Raw genomic sequence first — 24,013 nt, forward strand, 5'->3', positions numbered from 1 at the left:
TCACCTCATTGGATCTGTTCAGAGACCATTGGTACATTTAGAAAGAGCAGTTTCAGTGGAGTGATAAAATTGGAAGCCAGACTGCAAAGTCTTAGAAGTGAGTGAAAGGAGGAAAAATGGGCGAATGAACTTTTTTTGAGTTGGGCTGTGAAAGAGAGGAGATGATGCCTTGAGAGGACAGTAGAGTCAAATGAGATTTTTAAGGCCAGGGGAGACATTGCCATGTTTGTAGGCAAGAAAGAAAGTTCCAATAGATAGATATATAAAATTAGAGGGAAGGAGAGAGGACACTTGTGTGGGCATCTGCTGGAAGAGGTAACAGGGGATGGGGTGGAGAGGAAAGACTAAAGAAACTCAAGAATTAAGAAAGTTGACCCTACTTCCAGTTATATCAGTAGTATGCTTAGCTTGAAAATCCTCTAAGTCTTTATGTAGATTTGGGACTTGACTGTAAAGCAGGGACGCTTGTAGCCTCAGTGCCTGGCACAGTGCCATAAGAGCATTAGGTCAGGAAATGTTCATAGGCCATAAAGAGAACCATGGGAATAAGGAAGAACTAGCCATGTAGTTATTTTTATCAAGTGTCAATACATAGAGACCATTCATCACAGTAATATCTAATGTTCTTTTGTTTAATAATTAAGCATAATTTAATCATAATTACTAATATAAATTTAAAATATTGTTCATTTTACATGCCTCTGTTTTGCCCATTTCCTCCCTGTGATCAGGAGAAGAGATTCCCTCTCCAAATTACCTGTGATGGGAAAGAGAAGGAGAAAGAGATAGAAGGATAAGTTATTCAAATTTGAAGTCATCTTCCTGACTCCAGGCTCAGTGCCCTCTCTTACGCCACCTCTGAGTAAAAAGATATATACAGTCTCTGCTCATCCATGGCTTCCAATCTAGATGGAGGGCAGTCGAGTCAGGACATATAAATAGAAAATGACACAACAGGGAGTGATGAGTTGGAGTTATACTAATACATCTCAGACAAGTTTTCATTTTTGCCTTCTGAGACTCAGCTTCCCTATATGTAAAGTGACTTGATTGGATAAGGTCCTTTTCAGCTCTGAACTTCCATCAAGTTTCTTCTTTGACATCAAGGCATTGTCTTTCTAGAAGGCTCTTGTTACAATGCAACTGTTATTTGGGAAGGGTAATACATGCACTCATTAGCCTCCATTGGGAATAATAATAATGACAGTGATAAAAAAAATTTAGTAAAGAAATCAAAGATCTTTTTTAAAAAGAAAAAAGAATCTATGATTATGAAAGAAAAAGCCTATTAAAAACATCGATGTCACATCCTTACCAAGTAGAGCGGAAAGGATTCTGCACTTGAAGTCAGAGGAGAGCTGGCTTGAAAATCCACAAGAGATACTGACAGGGCTTGGTAGTCCTTTATCCTTCAGAAGCTCCATGTCACCATCTGGAAAATAGGGGCGCTAATACTCCTAGTAGCTACTGCCAGGCTATTATAAGAATCAAAGGAGAAAGGAGCTGTCAAGTCCCTTTTACATATTTTTTTTTTGCTGAGACAATTGGGGTTAAGTGACTTGCCCAAGATCACATCACTAGAAAGTGTTAAGTGTCTGAGTCCAGATTTGAATTCAGGCCCTCCTGACTTCAGGGCTGGTACCCCTTTTACATATTAAAGCAATACAAAGGATCCCCACATGTGCAAACTTCTAGGGATCGATCTGGTCCATCTAGTCCAATCTATGCACTATAATGTAGCTGACAAGTAAGCATCCAGCCTCTGCTCAAAGACTTCCAAAGAAGAAGCGGCCACCACCTCTCCAGGCATCCCATTCTACTTTAGGACAGCACCAACTGGCAGGAAGCTTTTTCCGATGTGATACTTCAGATGGCCTCTTTAAAATTCCACATTCCCCTCCTGGTCTTGCCCTCTAGGACCAAGCAAGACAAATCTCATCCTCCCCTGCATACAGCAGTCCTTCAGATACCTGGAGAGAGCTAGAACGCAGGCCAGGCCCTCCTGCCATTTCTTCTCTTCTCTAGGCAGAGAATTGATCTTCATATGACATGGACTCAGGACCCTTAACTTTCCAGGATGCCTTCCTCTGGACATTTTCCAATTGATCAATGTCCTTCTCAAACTCTGTTTCCCAGAACTGAGCACAACGCTCCAGACAAGGTTGGGTCAGAGCAAAGGCTGCCGCATCCTATCGCTCACTCATATTAAGCTTGCAGTCTACTAAAACACCCAGATCTTTTTTTCCTAAAACAATTGCAGTCTGACCACAATTCCTCCATCCAAGCAAAATTTCTTTTTTTTTTCATACCCAAGTGCAATATTTAATGTCATCTTATTAGATTCAGTCCAGTGCTTTTTCTAGCCGGTCTGCCAGTGTGTTTATATCTTTAACTTATCTTTACGTCATCTGAAAATTTCATGAGCATGTCGCCTATGTCTCTATCCAAGTCATTGATAAGAATGTTAAATAGCATAAGTCTAGGGACGGGTCCCTCGGGCGCTCCGATAGAGACCTTCGGCCATGTTGACATTGAAATATAAACAATTACTCTTTAAATCCAACCATCCAACCCAACTGAATTTATACTGTCCAGTCCACATCTCTCCATCTTCTGCATAATAATAGTCTGAAATACTTTATCAGAAGCTATAAATTACATTGACAGATTTCCTGACATCTACCAGATTAATAATCATTTCAAAAGAGACAATGATACTAATCGGGAATCAATGTCAGCCATTATTATTATTATTATACATATGTATGTGCAGTGAAAATAGTGCCAAACTTTCTCACTGAACTTAGTCTTGGGATCTGATTTCAAATCTTATTTTTAGCACATATACATGTAAGACATATATGTGAACTTAAACTTCAGTTTCCTCCTCTGTAAAAGAAAGGGGTTTGATCTAGCTGGCCTCTGAGATCCTCTGTAGTTCTCGATCTAGGATCCTACGTGTGACCTTGAACAAGTTACCTCTCTGGGCCTCAGTTTCCACTTCCGTAAAATGAAAGAGTTGAACTCGATGGCTTGTAATGTGATCGATGAGCCTAGCAATATGTACACAAACACACATACATGAATAACTGTATATCCATATGCATAATACAATACATGTATGCATATAAACATAAATGTATCCCCAAACCCTGGGAAATCCACCCCACAAGACGTAGTTAACCTGGAAGTCAGGATGCTACCTTCGTGAAAGACCTTTGCCGAAGAGAAATGGTTTGGCTCCATCTTGAAATATAAATCCCCCTTTTACTTCCATGAAGTAGATTCCCACATGAATCGCGAGTCCTACCCCACTTGCAGTCTGCAAATGTACTTCTTTGCATGACAGATGGAGCATGGGGGGAAAGGGAGGACACACACATTTCCACACATGCACAAAAAAAAACTCCACCAAATGTGAAACTGGAAAAACAGATGCTTGCCCATCCCGGAGGGTCTGTGTGTCTCTCTTGAGAGGACCACTGGGGTAGTTTGCTTGCAAATTTCTGAAAGCAAGAAAACATCCAGAATAAAACATGAACAACAACAAAGACTCGTCTTGTCAGTAAGAATATCAGAACTGAAAGCTAGAGGGGCCCTCAGAGATGCAGCCCCACCCCTTCATTTTTACAAATAAGGAAACTGAGGCTCAGAGACAAGAAGGAATTGCCCAAAGACATACAGAGGATCCTAGATCTAGAGCTGAAAGGAAGCTCAGATGCCATTTAGTCCCCTTATTTTGAAAAGCAAGAAACTAGGACTCAGAGGGGAAAAGCTTGCCTAGGGTCTGTAAACTGCTGAGCCAAGCTTCAAACATTTGCCCCCTGGCTCCAAATCCAGTGCTTTTAAGTAGCCAGCTAAAGTCCAGCCCAGAGGAATCAAAGATTGAACCCCACCCCCAAACCCAGTTGTGTCCACTGAGTGAGCCATGTGACTTCTAGAGTCCATTTCCCTCAAATGTCATTGCCTTTCTTAACATCATGCTACTGTATCAACCTCAGTAACTCAACTGTGACATTTTTCCTTCAAAACATATTTGCGGAGAAAATGACATTTCCTTTAGACAATGGATTTCCATCTAAATCTTCCATAATTTCCCCCTGTCGCATTTATCAACTATTCTGAACACATACCAGCCATCACAGCTTGGTGCCCACCATTTTCGACTGACACTGACCCTGAGAATTCTGACTCCCCTTAGCCACAGCTCTTAATAGTAACCAAGGCAATAGTTGAATCCAGTCCACATTTATACATGGCTTTGGGGGGATGGGGGTGTGGGGGGGAAATCAATGTTCTGGACTTTGAATTTTTTTGAAAATGGAAAAAATAAAAAATGTATAAAATAGAATACAAATAACTCAAATAGCAACAATAAAAATAATATGAATTCTCTATAGCATAAATGTAGCACTTTAAGGTTTTCAAAGTACTTTACAAATATCTTATTTTATTCTGCAAGGTAGGTGCTGTTATTATTCCTATTTTACAGATGAGGAAACTGAGGCAACCTGACATTAAGTGACTTGCCCAGGATCTTATAACTAGTTAATGTCTGAAGTAAGATTTAAACTCAGGTCTTTTTTGGTAGAAACAGAAAAAATTTATTTAATTTTTTTACATCTAGTTTCTTTATAGATAATTTTTAATTAAAGCTTTTTTTATTTTCAAAATATATACATGGATAATTTTCAACATTCTCCCTTACAAAACCTTGTGTTCTAATTTTTCTCTCCCTTCCTCCCACCCCCTCCCATAGACATCAAGTGATCCAATAGATGTTAAACATATGTAATTCCTCTGTACATATTTCTGCAAATATCATGCTGCACCAGAAAAACCAGATCACTAAGGAAACAAATGAGGTAAAATGCAAGCAAACAACAGAACCAGTGAAAATACTATGTTGTGGTCCACATTCAGTTCCCACTGTTCTCTCTCTGGATACGGATAGGGAACTCAAGTCTTTTTGACCTCAGGTCTGACACTAACTAAACTAGGAAGCTGAATCCAGGACTTCCCAATCCCAAGGCCAGTATACTATTCATTCTGCTGCCTGAACTGTCACATGGATGTGAGAAAAATACTTTGTAAACTTTAAAGTATTATGAAAACCAGCTGTTGGTTTTGATTTGACTTGACTTCCCTCCAGGCTCAGCCTGATTTCTAGGGGTCCCTATGCTCAGAGAGAACTTGTTCCTCTTCTTGGCAAAGCAAGAAAAGAACTGGGTTCAACTGATGATTAAATCTACTGCTCAAATGTCCCTTTTCGGACCCACCATTAAATATGCCGCAACAACTTAAGAAACTGTGTCTGCAAGTGATATTTCTTGCAAGCTGCCAAATAAACATATCCCCAATTATACCGTTTTATATAATAGAAGCATGAAAAATAAGCAAAGCATTTTTAAATTTTTCATTAACTCTCTCTTATGGGTATAGCTAAATAGTAAAAGAAAAAATGAGCCTGGATTAAAATTCATTGAGAAGCAGACCCAGTCCAACCTGTGTGTTTCTAACGTTGCCATGACGTTGAAATCCTTACCTGTTTTTCAAGGCCCAGCTCAAATATCTGCTTTTCCAGAGAGGTTTACTTGCAAACCCTCATCCAAAATTATCTCACCTTCTCTTCCTCCGCTGTACTTTAGGGTCTCTATCACTCATTTATCTCTTAATGTAATATATAGCTCTTTGCAGGGCACTCATTGTGAAATTAAATAAGACAATGGATATAAAGCACCTGGCAAAATCTAAACCATTGTATAAATGCTAGCTGAGGCAATGAGATGGTGCTGCAGTGGATAGGGTACTGCGCCTAGAATCAGGAAGACTCATCTTTCTAAATTCAAATCTTAACTAGCTCTGTGATCTTGGGCAAGTCATATAACCCCATTTGCCTCAGTTTCTCCATCTGTAAATTAGGGAGAATAACAGCACCTATCTCCCCAGATTGTTGTAAGGATCAAATGAGGGGATATTTGTAAAGTGCTTTGCAAAAACCTTAAAGTGCTATATAAATGCTAGTTTTTAAGATAAAATACTAGACCTAGAATCAGGAAGACCTGAATTCAAATCCTGTCTCAAATACTCTCTGGCTAGTGACCCTGGGGAAAAAAATCACTTAACCTTTCTCAGCCTCAGTTTTCTCATCTGTAAAACAGAATAATAAAAGCACCATCAAGGGTTGTTTTAAGGATCAAAAATGGCAGTATATGTAAATAGTTTTCTAAGCCTTGATGCTCTATATGAATGCTAGCTATTATTCCACTTTCTAAAAATAATTTCTCCAAAATTTGTCTCTTTCCCCTTAAAAGTCTAAGAGGATTCAGGTTATTTTAGGATTCTGGTTCACTGATTGAGTCATTCATAGCATCCTAGATCTAGAGCTGGAAGGGACTTCAGGAGCCATCTAGTCCAATCCCCTTATCTTACTGATGAGGCCTGAAGAGGTGAGTAACAAAAACTCAACAGACATGAGTTGTATGCTGTGAATAAAATCCTATGCCGAGTGTTGGAAGAGGGACTCTCCCAAATATAATCAAGACTCGGGGGTGTTTACAGTCTGGTGGGGAGATGTGACATAGGCACAAAGCACCCTAATATAGCATAGCATATGGACATTGTATTATATATATGGCTAAGAGACCTGCAAACCACGTGCTATCATTTTTCAAATTCAATTCAAAAAACATTGTGTGCAGAAAGTGCTAATCACAAATGGAGATCCAGCACAGTAGGAGTGCAGCGTGGTGCTTGGCACATAGGAAGCACTTAAAATCTGGTCGTAAAGCTGGAAAACTCCAGCATTTTGATGTATTAGGTGGGTTTAACATTAACATGATTATTGTTGTTTCCCAGCTCTCCGAAATCCTGAGGGCACCTTCCTTGCTTAACCAATCTTTATTATTTCTCTTTTCTACAGGTAGTAATCCTGGGGAAACACTCCAGAGGTTATCACTACATGCTGGCTAATCTGGTAAGGACACTCAATTAAAATGTACCTGTCTACCAATTCCGGCATGATTACATGAGCAGTAATCAGCCAGGGTGAACCCCATCAAGCACCCCACTGTCCTTGATCTCGAAAAATGACTTCACTGAATACCAGGAGCTACATGTAATAGCCATTTGTCCTCAGTTATGCTGTTTTTGTTTCAACTGGGAAGCTCATAAGCTCAAGTAATCTGAAAAATAATTTGATAGTTTATTTCTATTAGTTTACAGCTTCTTAAATGCAACTTTGATCAGCCTAATCGGATTTTAAATGTTAAGCCCCTACCAAAGTAATTCCATTATGCTACCTAGATTAGATGCAGAGACATAGCTTAGTGTCCCTAGATAAAAAGGGCCATGTGCTCAGGGAGTCAGTCATGGAGGATTACTCGGAATTGGTATAACGGCACCATTGCCCGCTCCTGAACTAGCTGTGTGACCTTGGCAAATCGTTGCGTAATGTCAGACCTCAATTTCTTCCTCCATGATATGAGAGGGTTAGACTAGATAAATGGGTTTTGAGGGCCCTTTCAGCTCTAGATCTCTGAGTTTGTGTAGGAGCTTGGACAAGTCCCTTACTCTCTCTGGACCTCAGTTTCCTCTTCTGTAAAATAGGGGAAGAGTAGATAACATGGCCTCTGAGGAGCCTCCTAGCTCTTGAGCTAGTTCCTATAACTCTTAGGAACACAAAGCATTTCTCTATGGGGGATTCCCACTACTCTTGGTCAGGAATTAGAAAAGATTAGGGTATCTGTGGGAGAAATGGAGATCTGCCCGCCTCCAAGTTAAGATGACTCTGGGGCCTGAGTGGGGATGTAGAGACAAGGGGTGGAGCAGCTTTGTTTAATTAGGATTTGGGAAAAGGAAGAGCTGGATCTTTCCCACCTCCCAAAATAATGGTTTTTCTTTCCAAAGGTTCATTAGGTCCAGATCCAGCCCCATAATTGCCTTTTGACATTCTACTAATAAAAGCTCACATTTCTCTGTCAGAGCAAAGTTTGCAAAGCATTTTTCCCTTTACCAACTCTGTAAGATAGGGAAGTCAAGGCGCTATCGTCCTATCATCCGAATGAGGAACCTATTCAGCTTTGCTACCTCGGGCACTTTCTAGCTATGTGACCCTGAGCAGATAGATCATTTAAGCTCACTAGTCTCAGTTTTCTCTCCTGCAAAATGAGGGTGTTGGCCCCAAGGCCCCTGCTGGCTCTAGATCCAGGCCTATCACACTTTCAGGATTTTTAAGCCATTTGCTGCCTTGCAAGTGACTGAATCTGAAAAAAACACTTTTTAGGCCCATAGGATGAACAAGGGTACCAAATGACTTCAGTAGCTCCTGCTAGGCCCAAAGTTCTCAATAATAATGTTTATGTAGAAGGAAGAGGTCTTTCAATGACCACTTAGTTGGTACGGCTTAGCTGGTACTGCCTAACTCAAGTATTCAAGGCAACAGACTTCTTGCTTCTGGGGCCCTCTATCCCAAGATAAGAGAGATGTGTCATGATATGCTAGAAAGGTCATTAGCTATGTGGTCAAACTTGGGTTCAAATCCTGGCTCTGAGGTCTGAGTGTGTGTCCTCAGACAAGTGACTTAAACTAGAACTTTGGTTTCTTTCTCTATCAAATAAGGGAGAAAGGCTAGATGACCCTTGAGTTCCCTTCCAGTTCTTTCTTTCATTTTTTTCTAATTACATGTAAAACAATTTTAATATCCATTTTTAAAATTTATTTAATAATATTTTCCCTTTCATTTAAAGCAATTTTTTTACATTCATTTTTAAAACTTTTGAGTTCCAGGTTCTCTCCCTTGTCCCCACCCCCAATTAAGAAACTACATGTGAAGTTATGTAAAACATTTCCATAAAAGTCAGGTTGTGAAAGAAAACATAGATCTCCTATCCTAAGGGGAAAAAACGCTCAAGAAAAATAAAGTTTAAAAAGACACAGAGACAGATGGAGACTGACAGAGAGAGAGACAGAGAGGGAGGAGGGAGAGAGAGAGAGAGAGAGAAAGAGAGAGAGAGAGAGAGAGAGAGAGAGAGAGAGAGGTATTCAGTATGTTTAAATATGTATTCAGACACAATCAGTCTGCTTCTGTGTGCATTCAGATCTCATCAGTTCTTTCTCTGGAGGCGGATAGCACTTTTCATTATGGAAGTTTCAGAATTGGCTTGGAGCTTTGTATTGCTGAGAATAGCTGGGTCATCCCCAGTTATCGTGCACGATTCCTGTTACTATGTACAATGCTCTCTTGGTTCTGCTCACGTCACTTTGGATCAGTTCACATAAGGCTTCCCAGGTTTTTTCCAAAACTGTCCTGCTCATCATTTCTTATAACCCAATGGTATTCCATCACAATTATACACGACAGCTTGCTCAGCCATTCCCCAAATGATGAGCATCCCCCTCAATTTCTAATTCGTTGCCACCACAAAAAGAGCTGCTATAAATATTATTCTCCATATGACTCCTTTCCCTTTTTTTTCTTTGATTTCTTTGAGATACAGACCTAGCTGGATCAAAGTTTTAGAGCCCTTTGGGTAAAGCTCCAAATTGCTCTCCACAATGATTGGATCAGTTCACAATTCCAATTCTTGATCTAGGAATCTCTGATTCCAAAGACCTGAGTTCATACCCTGTCTCTGCTACAGACCTTTAGCAAATCACCTCACGCATCTGAGCCCCTCAGTTCCCTCATCTGTCAAGTGGAGCAATCATGTGAGCTGACCTCTAAAGTGCCTTCCAAGGTGTAATCCTCCCGTATCCTCTCCTCTTCATCTCCAACCAGAGAATGGAGGTACAGTTAGCTGCTGCCTTGGGTTTGGCACTACTCCGGAGATAATACAAAGGGTTATTATGACACCATATTGAGGTTTGCTCCTTCCTGACAGCTTAGCAGAAGAATTAAGAACATAATACCTCCCTGCCTGATAAATCAGTGAGAAACATCCCTCCATACCATCGGAACACTGTCGCCTTCGTTTTCCTCCTACTCAGATAAATTAGGATGCAATTGGTATTTTTCCCCCTCCTCTCCACCCTTTTCTCTCTCTTACTCCCTTGTGCATGTTGTCTAGCATTCCAAGGCTATGACGCCAAATGCCATCATTCAAAGAATCCATTTAAGTAGAGAACAAATCCCAAATGTGAGCTTTCAGGGCAGCAGGGGGGACCCATCAGTTGCCCACTGAGGAGAAACCAAAACCCTATGTCAGGTTTTTGGCAACAGGCCCAAAGTGGACACCCTGGAGCCTTCCCCAGGTTGTTTATTTGGTGGGCTATTTCCTGTTCCTCTCTTCCCCACTAGCTCAAGAAAAATAGTGAGAGGCCAGATCTCCCCCCCCCCATCATCAAAAAGAGGGAAGACCCCTGCCCTAACCAATATCATTTCCTAACGAGTTGTTAATAGCCAGATTCCCCCCGATGCCGTAAACCACCCACTGTGGAGCCATTTGACTAGTGATAACCCATTTATACCATTGGTTGTATAGACCTAATTACCCTTAGTGATGTTGTTTTTACCCAATAGCCTTTTTCTGTAGAGGTAAGAAACATTCAGAGGTGAGAAATGTCTGCACTTACATCAGTATTTCAGGGATCTTCCTTCTATTGCAGGGATTCTTAATCTGGGGTCCACAGTCTATGAACAGATTTCAGAGAGTCTGTAAACTTAGATGGGAAATAAATTGCATCCTCATTTACACTAATTACCAGCTGAAATTTAGCATTTCCTTTAATCACGAATGCAGGCAATAAACACTCTTCTGATAAGTGGTCCATAGATTTTACCAGATAGACATAACAAAGCATAGGACTTCTCCAGGACTCAGGACCCCTGGACTAAAACCTAGCTCATAGCCCTGCGGGAACTTCGATGTCTTCGTGATGTTTCTAACACTGAAAAGCTCCTCACCCTGTAACCAATTCTTTGCTGACCAGCTTTTTAGCCCTTTGCTTAGACTGTTCCTTGGATGCTAGGTTCCATCTGTTGCCAGGCCGAGGCTTAAAACCTGTCTAGCTTAGGAAGATCTGCCAAATTCGCACTTCTTTTGACAAATCTTAGAGAATGAAAAGTCAGTTCCATGCCCCAGTGAACCATTAAAGTAGGCCAACCTTGGAAGAATGCTATGATCTCATCAACACAGTGATTGCCTCCAGTGGCTCAGATTGCAACTCATTCATGCTGTCTTATCCTGTGTGACTCTTGCCCATGTCCTTCCATCAATCCTTTACAAAGGATCTACTCAACACGCTTGGAATTTCCGTCTAGATTGCTTGACATGACATGGAGACTAGTAGAGCACATAAGGTCTTTATTAGTCACTTTTTGTTCTAGCTACATGACCAGCTTTCCTCCTTTTCTAATCCTATTCTTCTGATAATAACCCATTGGCAGTATACTACAAGCAGCTAGGTTATGCAGTAGATAAAACATGGGGCTGGCAATCAGGAAGACTCAAATCTGAGTCTCAAATCTGGTCTCATACTATTAAGTAACCCTGGACAAGTCACTTAATCCTTCCTTAGCTGCAGAATGACCTGGAGAACGAAATGGCAAACCACTCCAGTTTCTTTGCCAATAAAATCCCAAATCGGGTCATGAAGAATCAGATGCGATTGAAATACATCAAAACATATATTGCAGTTACAGCCTTAACATACCCACCACGTATCTCACTCAATGGAGTGACCCACAACTTGAATTCTTCAGAAACTAAAATATTTTCTGACTATCAGCCATACAATTTCACCAGAAAAAAATGCTTTAAAGTAGACCTTTGTTTCAGAGGGAACCTTGGATTATTAAAACTGCCACACAGTTTCCCAAAGGAAATCTAACCTGTTCTCCTGCTAGTCCCAGCTTATAATCTATCTATAATATCTTTCATGTGTGTGTGTGTATGTGTGTGTGTGTGTGTGTGTATGTGTGTGTGTGTGATGTGTGTGTACCAGCCCAGCCCTATTGGATACTCATCCAACTCCCTATAATAATCTGAAAAACAGGCGTTCCTCATCTACTTGGTTTTTCCTATGTGACTAGTTAGATTGAATTCTTTTGTTCTGATTTGCTGCAATCATAATGTCATCCACAAACAGGAATGCCTTAAGAGTCTTAAGAAGGCTTTTTATTCTACAAAACAAGCAGAGTAGGATTTCTATACTCTATAATTTTCATTCAGTTGGAGAACTATAAAGATATGGTATGTGGTAGAATGTCATTTGAAAGTGCCTGCATTGATTTCATATATAATGGGTATCATATCGCTTCCCTTCTCAGTAAATGAGGGAGAGCCTAAAGGGGAGAGAGAATTGGAAATTCAAAAACGTTTTTAAATGATAAAAAGAAATAATAAAATTTTACAAATAAATGGGAAAAAAATAAGATCGCTCTATAAATAAGTGGTTAAAGGATGTAAAAGCTTTCAAAAGAAGAAATGCAAACTAGTAACAGCAATATGAAAAAACGCTTCGAAGTACTAATAAAATAAACAATTTTTTTAAATGCCCACACATTTCCTTCTCAAATCTACAATGCTTAAGTAGGTTATTCATTTGTAAATTTTGAAAAGTTGGGAAAAATGGCCATTTGGGTCAAAGTTACTGATATTTTCTTATGCACATACCCTTTTTGTATAAAAAAAAAATAAGGTCTATATTTTCTCAAGTTTTTCATTTTCTTCCCTCTTTCACTTATCTTGAGAAACAATTCCTTGACATCCACAAAATTTGATTATATCTAACACAAACCTGCTCTGTATATATTTGGTCTAGTCCAATCACTACTTTATCATTTTAATTAGGGTCATTTCTACTTTCTCAAATAGCACATAGGGACAATAATGCTAAAAGCCAAATGTGATGTTTCTTCTGTCCTTGATGGAGAAAAGAATTTGCTGTAGAAATCTTTACAGATCTTTTCCATTTTTCATCTGCTCATTGACTTCCTTCCAGTTTTATCCTTCAAAGCCTTAAGTTGATTTGGCTTAGTTGAGTCTCTCATAAAACTTTCTATAAATTTACATTACCTCCATTCTTCCATTGTTTCTTGGTTTTGTGAGGTGATATTGTTCTAAATATTCTACCATCTTCCTCCATAATTTTTTATAAGCAATTAATTCTAACTTGGGTTTGTCCATGGCTGTCCTATCTCTCTGCTTGTTAAGATCAAGGGCAAACTGGAAAGACTTACATGAATTGATATTGAGTGAAGTGAGCAGAACCAGGAAAACATTGTACTCAATAACAACATTAGCTCTTCTCAACAATGCAATGATCCAAAGATGCTTCCAAAAGACTTGTGATGGACAATACCATCCACATCCAGAAAAAGAACTGTGGAGTCTGAATACAGATGAAAGTGTAGTATCTTCACTTTCTTATTTTTTGTTCTGATTCTACTTTCATTGCAGGATGAATATGAAACTATATTTAACATGATTTTACATATATAACCTATATCAGATTGCTTACTGTCTCAGGCAGGGAAAAGGGAAAGGAAAGAGGGAGAAAAATTCATAATCTTATAAAAATGAAGGTTGGAAACTATCTTTACATGTAATTGGAAAAATGCTATTAAGTGCAATAAAAGATCAAATGTTTGATGACTGGGGTAGTTTCTAGTCTCTTCTAGCCTACCTAGAGCAACTGCTTAAATTTAAAGATTTCTTAAACATCTTTAAGAAATGACAGTATGTGTCCGTGTCTGTCTTTTTTTCCATTTCCTATTTTCACCATCAACATCTGGTTTAAACAGGTCGTGATGGAGTTGCCTCTATTGCATACTATATTGTCTTTTTTATTCTCCCTTCTACTTTGGTATTGATTTTGATCTTTGCTGTAATAAATCAGTGGTCTGACTATATATAGATAGCTGATTCAGAAATAACTCCCACATTAGTAATCAATAATTTTCTGTCAGTTAAAATATAATCGGATTTAATTTCGGTAACGTTATTTGTTATTTGTCATATACAGTATCTCCTGACTCTTTGTAAAGAAAATAAAGTGCTTAAAAGACCTGTGTGGTTGGCAACTCTTTAGCTGCTCTTATTTCTTATTCCTAAACTATGTTTTCCTATGTATTTTTCACCATCTTTTCCATGTTCCCCTCTCCACTGAATTCACTAAGTATTAAAAATATATGCTGAGTTAATTTGGAAGGTTTTTAGCAAGTTCCCTTGTAGAATTTCTGTACCTCTTCATCCTCTGTAATAAATCTTAGCATAAAAACTAAAATTATTTTTATTATTTTACAAATGCTTAACATAAGCACTATAATATGAAATGACCAAGTGTCCCACAATATTACCTTTAGACACAATAAAACCAACTCCCCCGATTCTTTTATTTTCCTCTGCAAGGAGAACTGGTGAGCCTGACCTCCTATGGAATGGCTACTCACTGATCATCAGACAAGGATTTCACAAAATATCAATGATGAAATCAGTCTTTATAAGTAGTTTAAAACCTATGTGATGTCCTATAACTAGAAACAAAACAATCAAAAATCATTTCTCATAATTGGCATGTCAAAGATAGATTCAATTGATTCCTATAATCTAGGGTCCTTAATTTTTCACTATTTTCTAGGGACTAAAGAGAACATAGAACAGGAAAAAAAACAGATGGAGTCCACAGATCTAAGCTTAACTCCCAGATCTGCCCCTTCTAGCTGTGAGACTTTGAGCAAGTCCTCTCTCCTAGAACCTCTGTTCCCTCATTTGGATAATGGGGATGATACTTTCTTCCAGAGTTGGTATTAGAATCAAATTCATATCTTTATTAAAGTTGGCAATCTAAACTTGAACCCACATTCATTACCAGATACATTAGCAGGAGGCACGTCCTTGGATCCCATCTTCAGCTTCAGAGGCAAAGTCTACAGCTGGGCTTTTCCAAGTAGATGTCCATTCCTGCCAGAGTCCGTGTCATCCTGCCACCATTTTGATCCCTTTTCTCCATGTGTCTTCAGGGCTTCACGGACATTGTGCTGGAAAGAGTCATGCATGGGGGTGCCAACATTACAGGATTCCAGATCGTGAACAATGAGAATCCCATGGTTCAGCAGTTCATACAGCGCTGGGTGAGACTGGATGAAAGAGAGTTTCCAGAAGCCAAGAATTCTCCCTTGAAGGTAAGGATGTCTAATATAAACTTAAGCTAGCCTACCAAGTTTGCCCTCCATAATGATTCCTTCCCATTAACTGCCCAGACCAAGTAGCCAGGTCTCGAAATATCCCTGCCGAAATGCCCTCCTAATGCTCAAACATAGCCACAGATGTTGGGATCCCAACTTGAATCCCTAAATCTAAACCAAATAACTGTATGCCCTTTCTCCTTTATAATATCATCCAGCATTAGGAATAAGTTGACTAACCTTTTTTTAAATGAATTTAATTTGTAATCTGCTCATAACAATTTAGAATATTCATTACAAGAAGGGGGGCGAATAGGTAGGGAAGATTGATGAACTGAAACAGCAAATTAGATTTTCCATTATTTATGTGATCGCTTTGTGTGCTAATAAGTCCCATGAATCTCTGAGAAGCCAGATAAATTTAGGGCTGATGCAGAGTAGGTTGGCTCACTATGCATGGGGGCAGCCAAAATGTTTTCCTGCCTGCAAAAATCTGTTTTAAATAACAGCATTACCTAGATTGTTCATTTTACTGGAATAAAGATGGAAATATTGAAAATTTTAAAATGCAACTTTAAAAGCTTCCACAAATGTGCATCTTTGAGACAGACAGGTCCATCTCCATGTAAAAAGCATGATATATAAATATCTGGCTATATATAGATCAAGTCAGGGCTAAGTATTCACATTACAAAGGGACTCCAAATCTGGATTTCTTTTAAAGAATCTAATGGGTAGAAAAGAGGATTCCATTCTGATAGTCAATTTACATCCAACTTTTCCAGAGCCCTGAAAATATGGAAAAAATGAGCCAGATCTTCCTTCCCCTCCCCACAATCCCTAATCCAGAGAAGAAAAGAAAGGTGTTTACAAGCCCTCATCACAGTATAGATGTGCCTATCTTTCCACAATCAGAACATGCCAGAAAAATTTCAAATAAACTCCATTTTTGAAAGTAAATCCTTTTTTCAGACCAGCAAGGCAGGTTACAGGTTAATAGAACCTTTTGTGAAAGTCAAATTAATTACCTTTTGTGAGCAGGATTAACACCCCTTTCTCACCCAATTTGTCTTTTGTGCAAATCCAAATTTTTATATACCAAGTATTGGGGGAAGCATTTTGTTGCAATTTAGAATACAAATCAGTAAAAGGCTTAATTTCAAACGTTGTTACAAGCACAGGTAGGAAGAAACATCAGTTGACTGTGGAAAAGGACAACTGTGGGACAAGTGCATTTGTAAGCATGAGCCATTTCCCATAGGTACCTAGAATATGTAAGGGAGAGGAAAGGAGAAGTAAGAAGAGTAGAAGAGAGGAGAGGAGAGGGGAGAGGAGGAGAGGGGAAAATGGGAGAAGAAAGGAGGAGAGGGAATAGGAAAAGAGGAGAGAGCAGGGGAAGGAGGGGGAGGGAAGGAGAAGAGAGGAGAGAAGCCATTTATATTTGAAATTGAGGCTTATTCCAAAATAGCACTATTTGTGTTTTTAAAAGAGAGGGATATAGAAATTCATTAATTCTGTCTTTGTCTCTATCTCTTTCTCTCTGTCTCTGTCTCTTATCTCTGTCTCTCTCTTTGTCTTTCTCTCTGTCCTCTCTCCTCTCTCTCTCTCTCTCTGTGTCTCTCTGTCTCTCTGTCTCTGTCTCTCTATCTATCTATCTCTCTATCTCTCTGTCCTCTCTCTTCTATGTCTCTCTGTCTGTTTCTATCTATCTATCTCTTTGTCCTCTCTCTGTCTCTCTCTGCCCTCCCTCCACTCTCTGTGTCTCTCTGTCTCTGTCTTTCTTTCCCTCTCTCTCTGTCTTCTCTCTATCTCTCCTCTCTTTTTCTGTATAACTCTCTTTCTCATCCCCTCTCTCTTTCTTCCCTCCTCCTGCTTCCACCACATAAATTTGCTTAAAATAGTGTATGCCCTGATCCTCCGTATCACAAGCATACTCCCCCAGCACTATTCGCTGCTTTACCACTTTGAATGCGTGTGAGAAAGGGTAGGGAATATGGAACAGAAAGAGAAGGGAAATCAAAGGACTTGGGTTCAGATCCTAAACTGCCACTTACCTCAAGCAAGTCCCTTCCCTTTCCTTGGTCTGTTTGAGCCTGTGTAAGATGAGGAGGGTAGATTGATCCACCTTTGAAGTTCGTTCCAATTCTAGCTTTCTGATCTTTGTGAGACTTTGAGCAATTGACTTCATTTCTCTGGGCCTCAGTTTCTCCATTTCCAAAATGTAGAGGGTTGAACTAGATGGCCTCTGAGGTCCTTTCTGGCTCTAGAGCAATGATCCCACTTTAAAAAAAGGAAAGAATAAGAAAAGAAAGAGAACATTTCAGAATTGGGATATAGATGTAAGGGCTCCAGGAGAAAAAAAAAAGACATCAGTGCAATTCAAGGAAGCCACTGGGAAGCCACTCAGCCTTTACCTCGCTCAGAACCAGGAGATCTGGGCTCAAGGCTTGGCTCCTCCACTCACTGAATGGCTTTGGACAAGTCCCTTCCCTTTCTTAACAACAGCTTTCCTGTCTTCTTCCAGGTGGCAGCAGGTCCCAGTCAGGGTGTAGCTAAATGAAGTTTTCACATCCCTCCAGTAGGAGCCGCTCGAGCCAGCAAATGGGCTTTAGCAAGGAAAACTCCATCAAGTATCTTGGGAAATAGAATAGCCAAGCACAGGGACAGCTCCCAGCACGCATTTGTTCTGTACTCAACTTGCTCGCTATTTATCAATCAGACAAAAAGCACACTTTAAAAATTGATGTGCCATATTTTTTATTCAGGAAAAAATTGCCTTGAAATGACAGTCCTGATGCTTAATTTATGCCACATTTTATCAAGGTTTCTTTTTCGGTCTTTTTTATCTTACACATTCAGCATTGGGAAATAGAAGCTTTAGAAGGCAGCAGCCAGCACAGTGGAAGGAGAGCAGAATTTAAAGTCACAGAAGGGGGGGGGATGCAAATACAAAAGCAAAGGCAGTCCTTGCCCTCAAGAAGCTGAAAATCTAATTGGGGGAGATGGCCCATTTAGGGAAGAGATGGTCAAGGAGGAGTGTGGAAGTGACAGGAATAGTGGCTGGATTTATAAAAATAATTGAGTGATATGTCCCTTTCCAGAAACAGCAGCATCTATTTGATTACTGTTCTCGGGGCTAAAGGCAGAAGGAAAGCAGGGGCAAAGGGAGAGAAAGAAAGAAGGGCACACTCCTGGTAGCAGGGCAGGTAGAATCATGGGCCCGTGTCCAGGCAACACCTGATGAGGTTCGCCGATTAGAAGTCCAGGATCCCAAGGAAGGAGCTGGAATTTGGAGTCACAAATCAAGACTGGAAAAAAATTTCAATATGGCGAGCTTGGATCCAGACTAAATATAGTGAAAGCTCCCCTATCAAAAGGCCAAGAGAATATATTTGGACAACTTTCTAGTTTCTCAAGCATTGTGTGGATGGATGGATAGATAGATGGATGAATGGATAAACAGAGATAGAGGTAGGTAGCTAGATATGTAGTATACATATATATTTTGTGTATATATGTATATATACATATATAATCTCATTTGACCTTCACAGAAACCCTGTGAGGCAGGTGCTATGGGTATTATTATCCCTATTGGATGGATGAGGAAACTCAGCTATTTTATATATTCTACCAGACTGTTTCTCCACCTTTAGAATTGGAGGGCACCTTAGAGATCATCTAGTCTAAATTTTTCATTTTAGAGAAGAGGAAACTGAGGTCAGTAAAAGGAAGGAACTGGCAATACACAACATACCCACACACACATACACACACACGCACACACACAACACACAGCTGTAAATGACTACCACCTCTCTATATCCAGCCCTAATTTCTCTCCTGAGCTCCAGCCCTTCAACAATTGTCTGCTTTGCCTGGATATCCATATCCAGACATAAAACATATCCAAAACAGAACATGGTATCTTCCCCATTAAAAACTGCACCTACAGGGCAGCTAGGTGGCGCAATGGACAGAGCACCAGCCCTGAAGTCAGGAGGACCTGAGTTCAAATCTGACCTCAGACACTTAACACTTCCTTCCTAGCTGTGTGACCCTGGGCAAGTCACTTAACTCCAACTGCCTCAGAAAAAAACTACCCCTACATGCTTTGGAGGGAATATTCCCCATATTCTCAGCTCCCCAGTTTTGTAACCCTACTCATCTTTGACACTTACTTCTCTTCACGACCCCCCACCATGGCCCAACCCCTAATCAGTTGCCAGATCTCATCTCTTCTATTTCCACATTTCTTGTTCCCTACTCTCCACTCAGACCACTATCTCGTACAGGCCCTCATAACCTCTCAATAGCCTCCTAATCAGACTCCCAGATACCAGCTTCTCACCTCTTCAATTCTTCCTCCACATGGCTGCCAAAATAATTTTCCTAAAGCAAATATCTTTAATGGCCCCCTATTATTTCTAGGAAAAAAATATATACTCCTTAGATTGGCACATAAATCCCTTCACAATCTGGTTCCTACTTAGCTTCCTGAACATTTTAAATTACTTTTCTTGACTCATTCTACATTTCCAACCAAACTAGCTGACTAGCTGTTCTTCTAATTCTATCTTCCACTTCCTGGCTCAATGCCTTTGCCCAGACTGTGCCCCATGCCCAGAAGGCTCTCCATCCTCACCCTTGCCTCTCAGAACCTCTGGCTTCCTTCAAAGGTCATACAAAAGGCTTTTCCTAATCTCCTTAGTTCTTGGCATTTAAATGCTCTAGGACCATGTGTTGGATGTTAGAGCGATGATTCCTTTTCAAATATGTTTTGGACTAGGTGGCTACTGAGTTCTCTTCCAATCCTGAAATTCTGTGATTCCGTGTTACTCACTAGCTGTGTTCATGACCTTCCTGTACCTCAATTTCTTCACTTGCCAAATTTACCAAATAATGACAATAGAAGTAATAATGATGATAATAATAATAGTTATTATTATTTATTTACTATCTTCCTCCCAGGATGGTTCAGACTATGCTTTCTGAATCATAAAGGGATCTAGAAAAATACGTTATTATTATCCTAAAGACCCACACCTCATTTTACTGAAAAGGAAACTGAGACCTAGAGAAAAGGGACTTCGCCAAGATTATAGCAAATGATGAATCTGGGGTTTTGAGTGTGCAGAGAATAGTCCCTAAAATATTTCAAAACACACAGGGACCAAGCCAGAAGCCTACTGCCTGTCAGTCAGTAAACATTTATTAAATGCCTACTATGTACTAAGCTTCATACTAAATGCCCGGCACTAGATCCGTTGACATCCAGTGCTTTTCCCACGGCTTTGCCAATTTGATTTGTGCACAAATGCCATCCCAAATCTGAAGTTGCCATTTGGTCACCAGTCCCATTCCTAGCAGAGCAGGCAGGATGCAGTCTCCTTGCAACTAGCAATAGTCCCTAAAAATAGGTGACATGCTCAGATGGAAAACCCAATAACAACTGGAATTTGCTTCAATAAAAAACCAACTTTGCCTTTTGTTCCCCCCCCCCATAGAAGTGAAGACTGATTGATTACTGGCTCTAGGTCTTAGTTTGCCAGAAACAAGGCCCAGGCAGGAATGATTAATGTTTCGTCCAAATGAATTCCAGCCTGTCTTACTTGGCCATTTCCATTTTTTCCCCTAAATAAACAAGAGAGCTGGGTTTTCTCTTGCAAACATCAGCCCAGCTTGAGAATATTTGAGAATAGTATTTGAGAATATTCTCTAATCAGAATTCTTTTTTCCATGACCCCTTTTGCCCAAGAAATTTTCATGTAACCCAGGGTATGTAAGTATATAAAATAGTTCTACAAATCAAACGTTAATCAATAATAAATCATAATTTAGCAACCCCCACATTCAGTTACATGACCCCATATGGGGTTATGACCCACGGTTTAAGGAGCTTTGTTCTAACCCGTAGCTAACCTTCCCTTCACCTCACAAGCCTTCTTTATTAAATTAATTGAATCTTCAGAGATGGGAGGGCCCTTTGGAACATAAAATGTCAAGCTGGGGAGGAGGACCAAAAACTATAGACTAATAAGACTGAGAGAACAAAGAATATTAGTTCTGGGAGGGATTTTAGAATACAAAATGTCAGAGATGGGAGGGGCCTGAGACCAGAGAATGTCAGAGATGGGGGGGGGGAAGAGGGGGCCAAAGGACATAGACAATTAGGGTTGGGAGGGAACTCAGAACAAAGAATGTCAGCGCTGAGAGGGATTTCAGAATGTAAAATGTCAGAACTGAAAGAGACCCTAAAATATCCTCTTCACTTTCCAAATGAAGAAGCAGAGACTCAGGGAGGAAAGTGACTTTGCCCCAAGTCAAAAAGCTACTAAATGGCAAAATTGCAATCCAAGCCCAGATCCCTGACTTCAGATTCAGAGCTCTTGCCATAAGCCCAGCAGCATTTGCCAAGCTCATTTAGACATGAAATACTTTGAGGCTTAAACTATATTGACAGAACCCATCAATGATGTCCCACAGGGCTTCAGTCAGACGGAATACCCTTCAATGAAAGGAAGGGGTGAGGGCATTAGGGGGCAGAAAAGAAGAAATTAAATCTCTCCACACAGTAACGACTGTTTTTGTTCACTCGGTAACTTCAAAATATCAGTTATTTCCTCAATGTGAATCTTCCTTCTGTTAATGTAGATCAGAGCCTCCCTCTATCATCGTTAATGTTTTCATGCTATGACCAAAAAAAAATTATCTCTGGGAGGTCAGCCTTATAAGAATGAACTACACACACACACACACACACACACACACACACACACACACACACTCCCCTACTTGGCTAAGCGGACACAAAGCTGGACCCAAATGCCAATCCATGACATTGCCTTTGAGGGCCTGGGTTCTCTCCTCACTATGACAAGGTATCAGAAAAGGATGTTAGATGTAGCAGGGTTTGGGGACCTTTACAAAATTATATATTTAATATTACAGATATTGAATAATTGAATGAATAATATACAAAATTACATATTCAATGTTTTAGAGGAAAAAATATCCCAGAGCCCCATGATGCCTTCTTAAGAGTCTAGAGCACCCACCCTTCCAACCAATTACTGAACTCTTCACCATACAGTAGATGGGGTCCAAAAGCATACTAGGGAGGAGCTCACATCTTTTACAATCTGTGTGACACAGTACTCAAGGATGGATCATATGCAGAGCCAACTCAAGGCAGGGAGGTGACTAGATCCCTTTCTATTGCAGTCATCACTAAAGGTGACTCCCTGATGAAAGAAGGCACAGGGTGATGAATAGATTGTGTGAACAATGAGGTAGTAGGGGGAGAGAGCATCGGGTTCTAATCCTGGGCCTAATACAGCCTCGTTGTTTTCCTTTCAGACCTTGCCCAGAATCCAGGTCCCTCTCTTGTGAACTCAGGAGCTTGAACTAAATGACCACCTATCTTTTCCATCTCTAATGGCAGGGTATCACAATGTCATGCTTTCTTTCAGTACACATCCGCCTTGACACACGATGCCATACTGGTCATAGCGGAAGCTTTCCGCTACCTGCGCAGGCAGCGAGTGGACGTCTCCAGGAGAGGCAGCGCTGGAGACTGCTTGGCCAACCCTGCAGTGCCATGGAGCCAAGGAATCGACATTGAGAGAGCTCTAAAAATGGTAATGGTCAAGATGAGGATTAAGAGGGGCAGGATGAACAATGGAAGGTGGGATGTTTCTTTCTGGGTATGGACAAAGCGATAAGACTTCTCCATCGTTGAGAGACAAAAGCAGAGAGAGGGTATAAGGTAGATATGGAAGGACTAGGAAGGAATATGGAAAAGAGAAACATGGTTCAGTTCACCAATGAAAATCTGGAACTAGGAGCATGGGCTCTGTAAATTTAAGATCTATGCTAGAATTTGGTTCAATTCAATAAACATTCATTGAGTATCTACTTTGCACAGTGCAGTTTCTAGTTCTGCGAGAGAGACAAAGTAGATCAGCCTTTATGAAGCTTACATTCGAGTAAGGGCAATAAGACATCAAAACAAACTACTGTAATGTATAATATTACATAAGTTCATTACAAAGGTACAAAATTTCATGTGAAATCCTGGGCAAGTAGGGCCTCATTACCAACCAAAGGACTCAGGAAAAGCTCCTTGAAAGAGTTGGCTTTTAAGCACAGCTTTGAAAACTGAATAGTAATTCCATAAATGGAGAGGAAGGAGGAACGCTCTAGCCATAGGGAAGAGCACAAGCAAAGGTAAGAGAAAAAGGTGGATGAATTTGGGCTGAACTCCTCCTAGCAGACTGAGACTTTGCAAGCAGAGACCCGACTTCATATAGGAGATTTAGAATGCAGGAAGCTACTTATTCAATAGAAAGATCACAAGATTTAGAGTTAGGAGTCTTATTCTAGTTTGGGCTCTAGTCATGTGGCCTTAAGCAAGTTCCTTCCCTCGCCTGGGCCTTACTTTCTCCAACTGTAACAGAGGGAACTGGATAATATGGCTTCTAACGTCTCTTCCAGTTCTCAGTGTAAGCTGAATAATAAGCTTCCCAAAGGTTTTTTGTCACCTCATAGCTACTAAGTTAGAATAGCTAATAAGGGTACCTATCCTTTTAATATTCTTTCTCTTCTTCTAATGAAGGAAGTACGGGAATGTGATTGATTCCCAGACCTCACCAGGAGGTTAGAAATGCAAAGAATAGACAAATCAAACGTGTACAAAGTTTACTTTTGTACTGGGAGGATACCAGATTGTACCTGCTCTCCCTCATAATCTCCAACAAAGGCTATTAGTGACTAGGGGAAATCTCAAGTGGCCCAACTTCTGGGAAAAAGCTCTTCCCTACTGTCCATAAGCTTCTCCCTGCTTCCATCTTCCCCACAAAGAAATCCTGGACTTGGGGCAGCTAG

General features: G+C 40.2%; 1 protein-coding gene across 5 annotated transcripts in view; it reads left to right on the forward strand.

Moving 5' to 3' along the window:
• Positions 1-24,013, forward strand: part of GRIA3 (glutamate ionotropic receptor AMPA type subunit 3) — a 274,208-nt gene that overhangs the window by 150,589 nt on the left and 99,606 nt on the right. For all 5 annotated transcript variants that reach the window (XR_004230616.1, XM_031944843.1, XM_003774737.3 and 2 more), the window contains exons 5-7: positions 6,923-6,976; positions 14,963-15,124; positions 22,600-22,767. Coding sequence is in view for 4 of the 5 variants with exons in the window: in XM_031944843.1 (XP_031800703.1) it covers positions 6,923-6,976; positions 14,963-15,124; positions 22,600-22,767 (384 nt within the window). In the remaining variant the exon portion in view is untranslated. The remainder of the gene's footprint in view (positions 1-6,922; positions 6,977-14,962; positions 15,125-22,599; positions 22,768-24,013) is intronic.

This window comes from Sarcophilus harrisii, chromosome X (assembly GCF_902635505.1).
Source record: "Sarcophilus harrisii chromosome X, mSarHar1.11, whole genome shotgun sequence".
Lineage (NCBI taxonomy): Eukaryota > Metazoa > Chordata > Mammalia > Dasyuromorphia > Dasyuridae > Sarcophilus > Sarcophilus harrisii.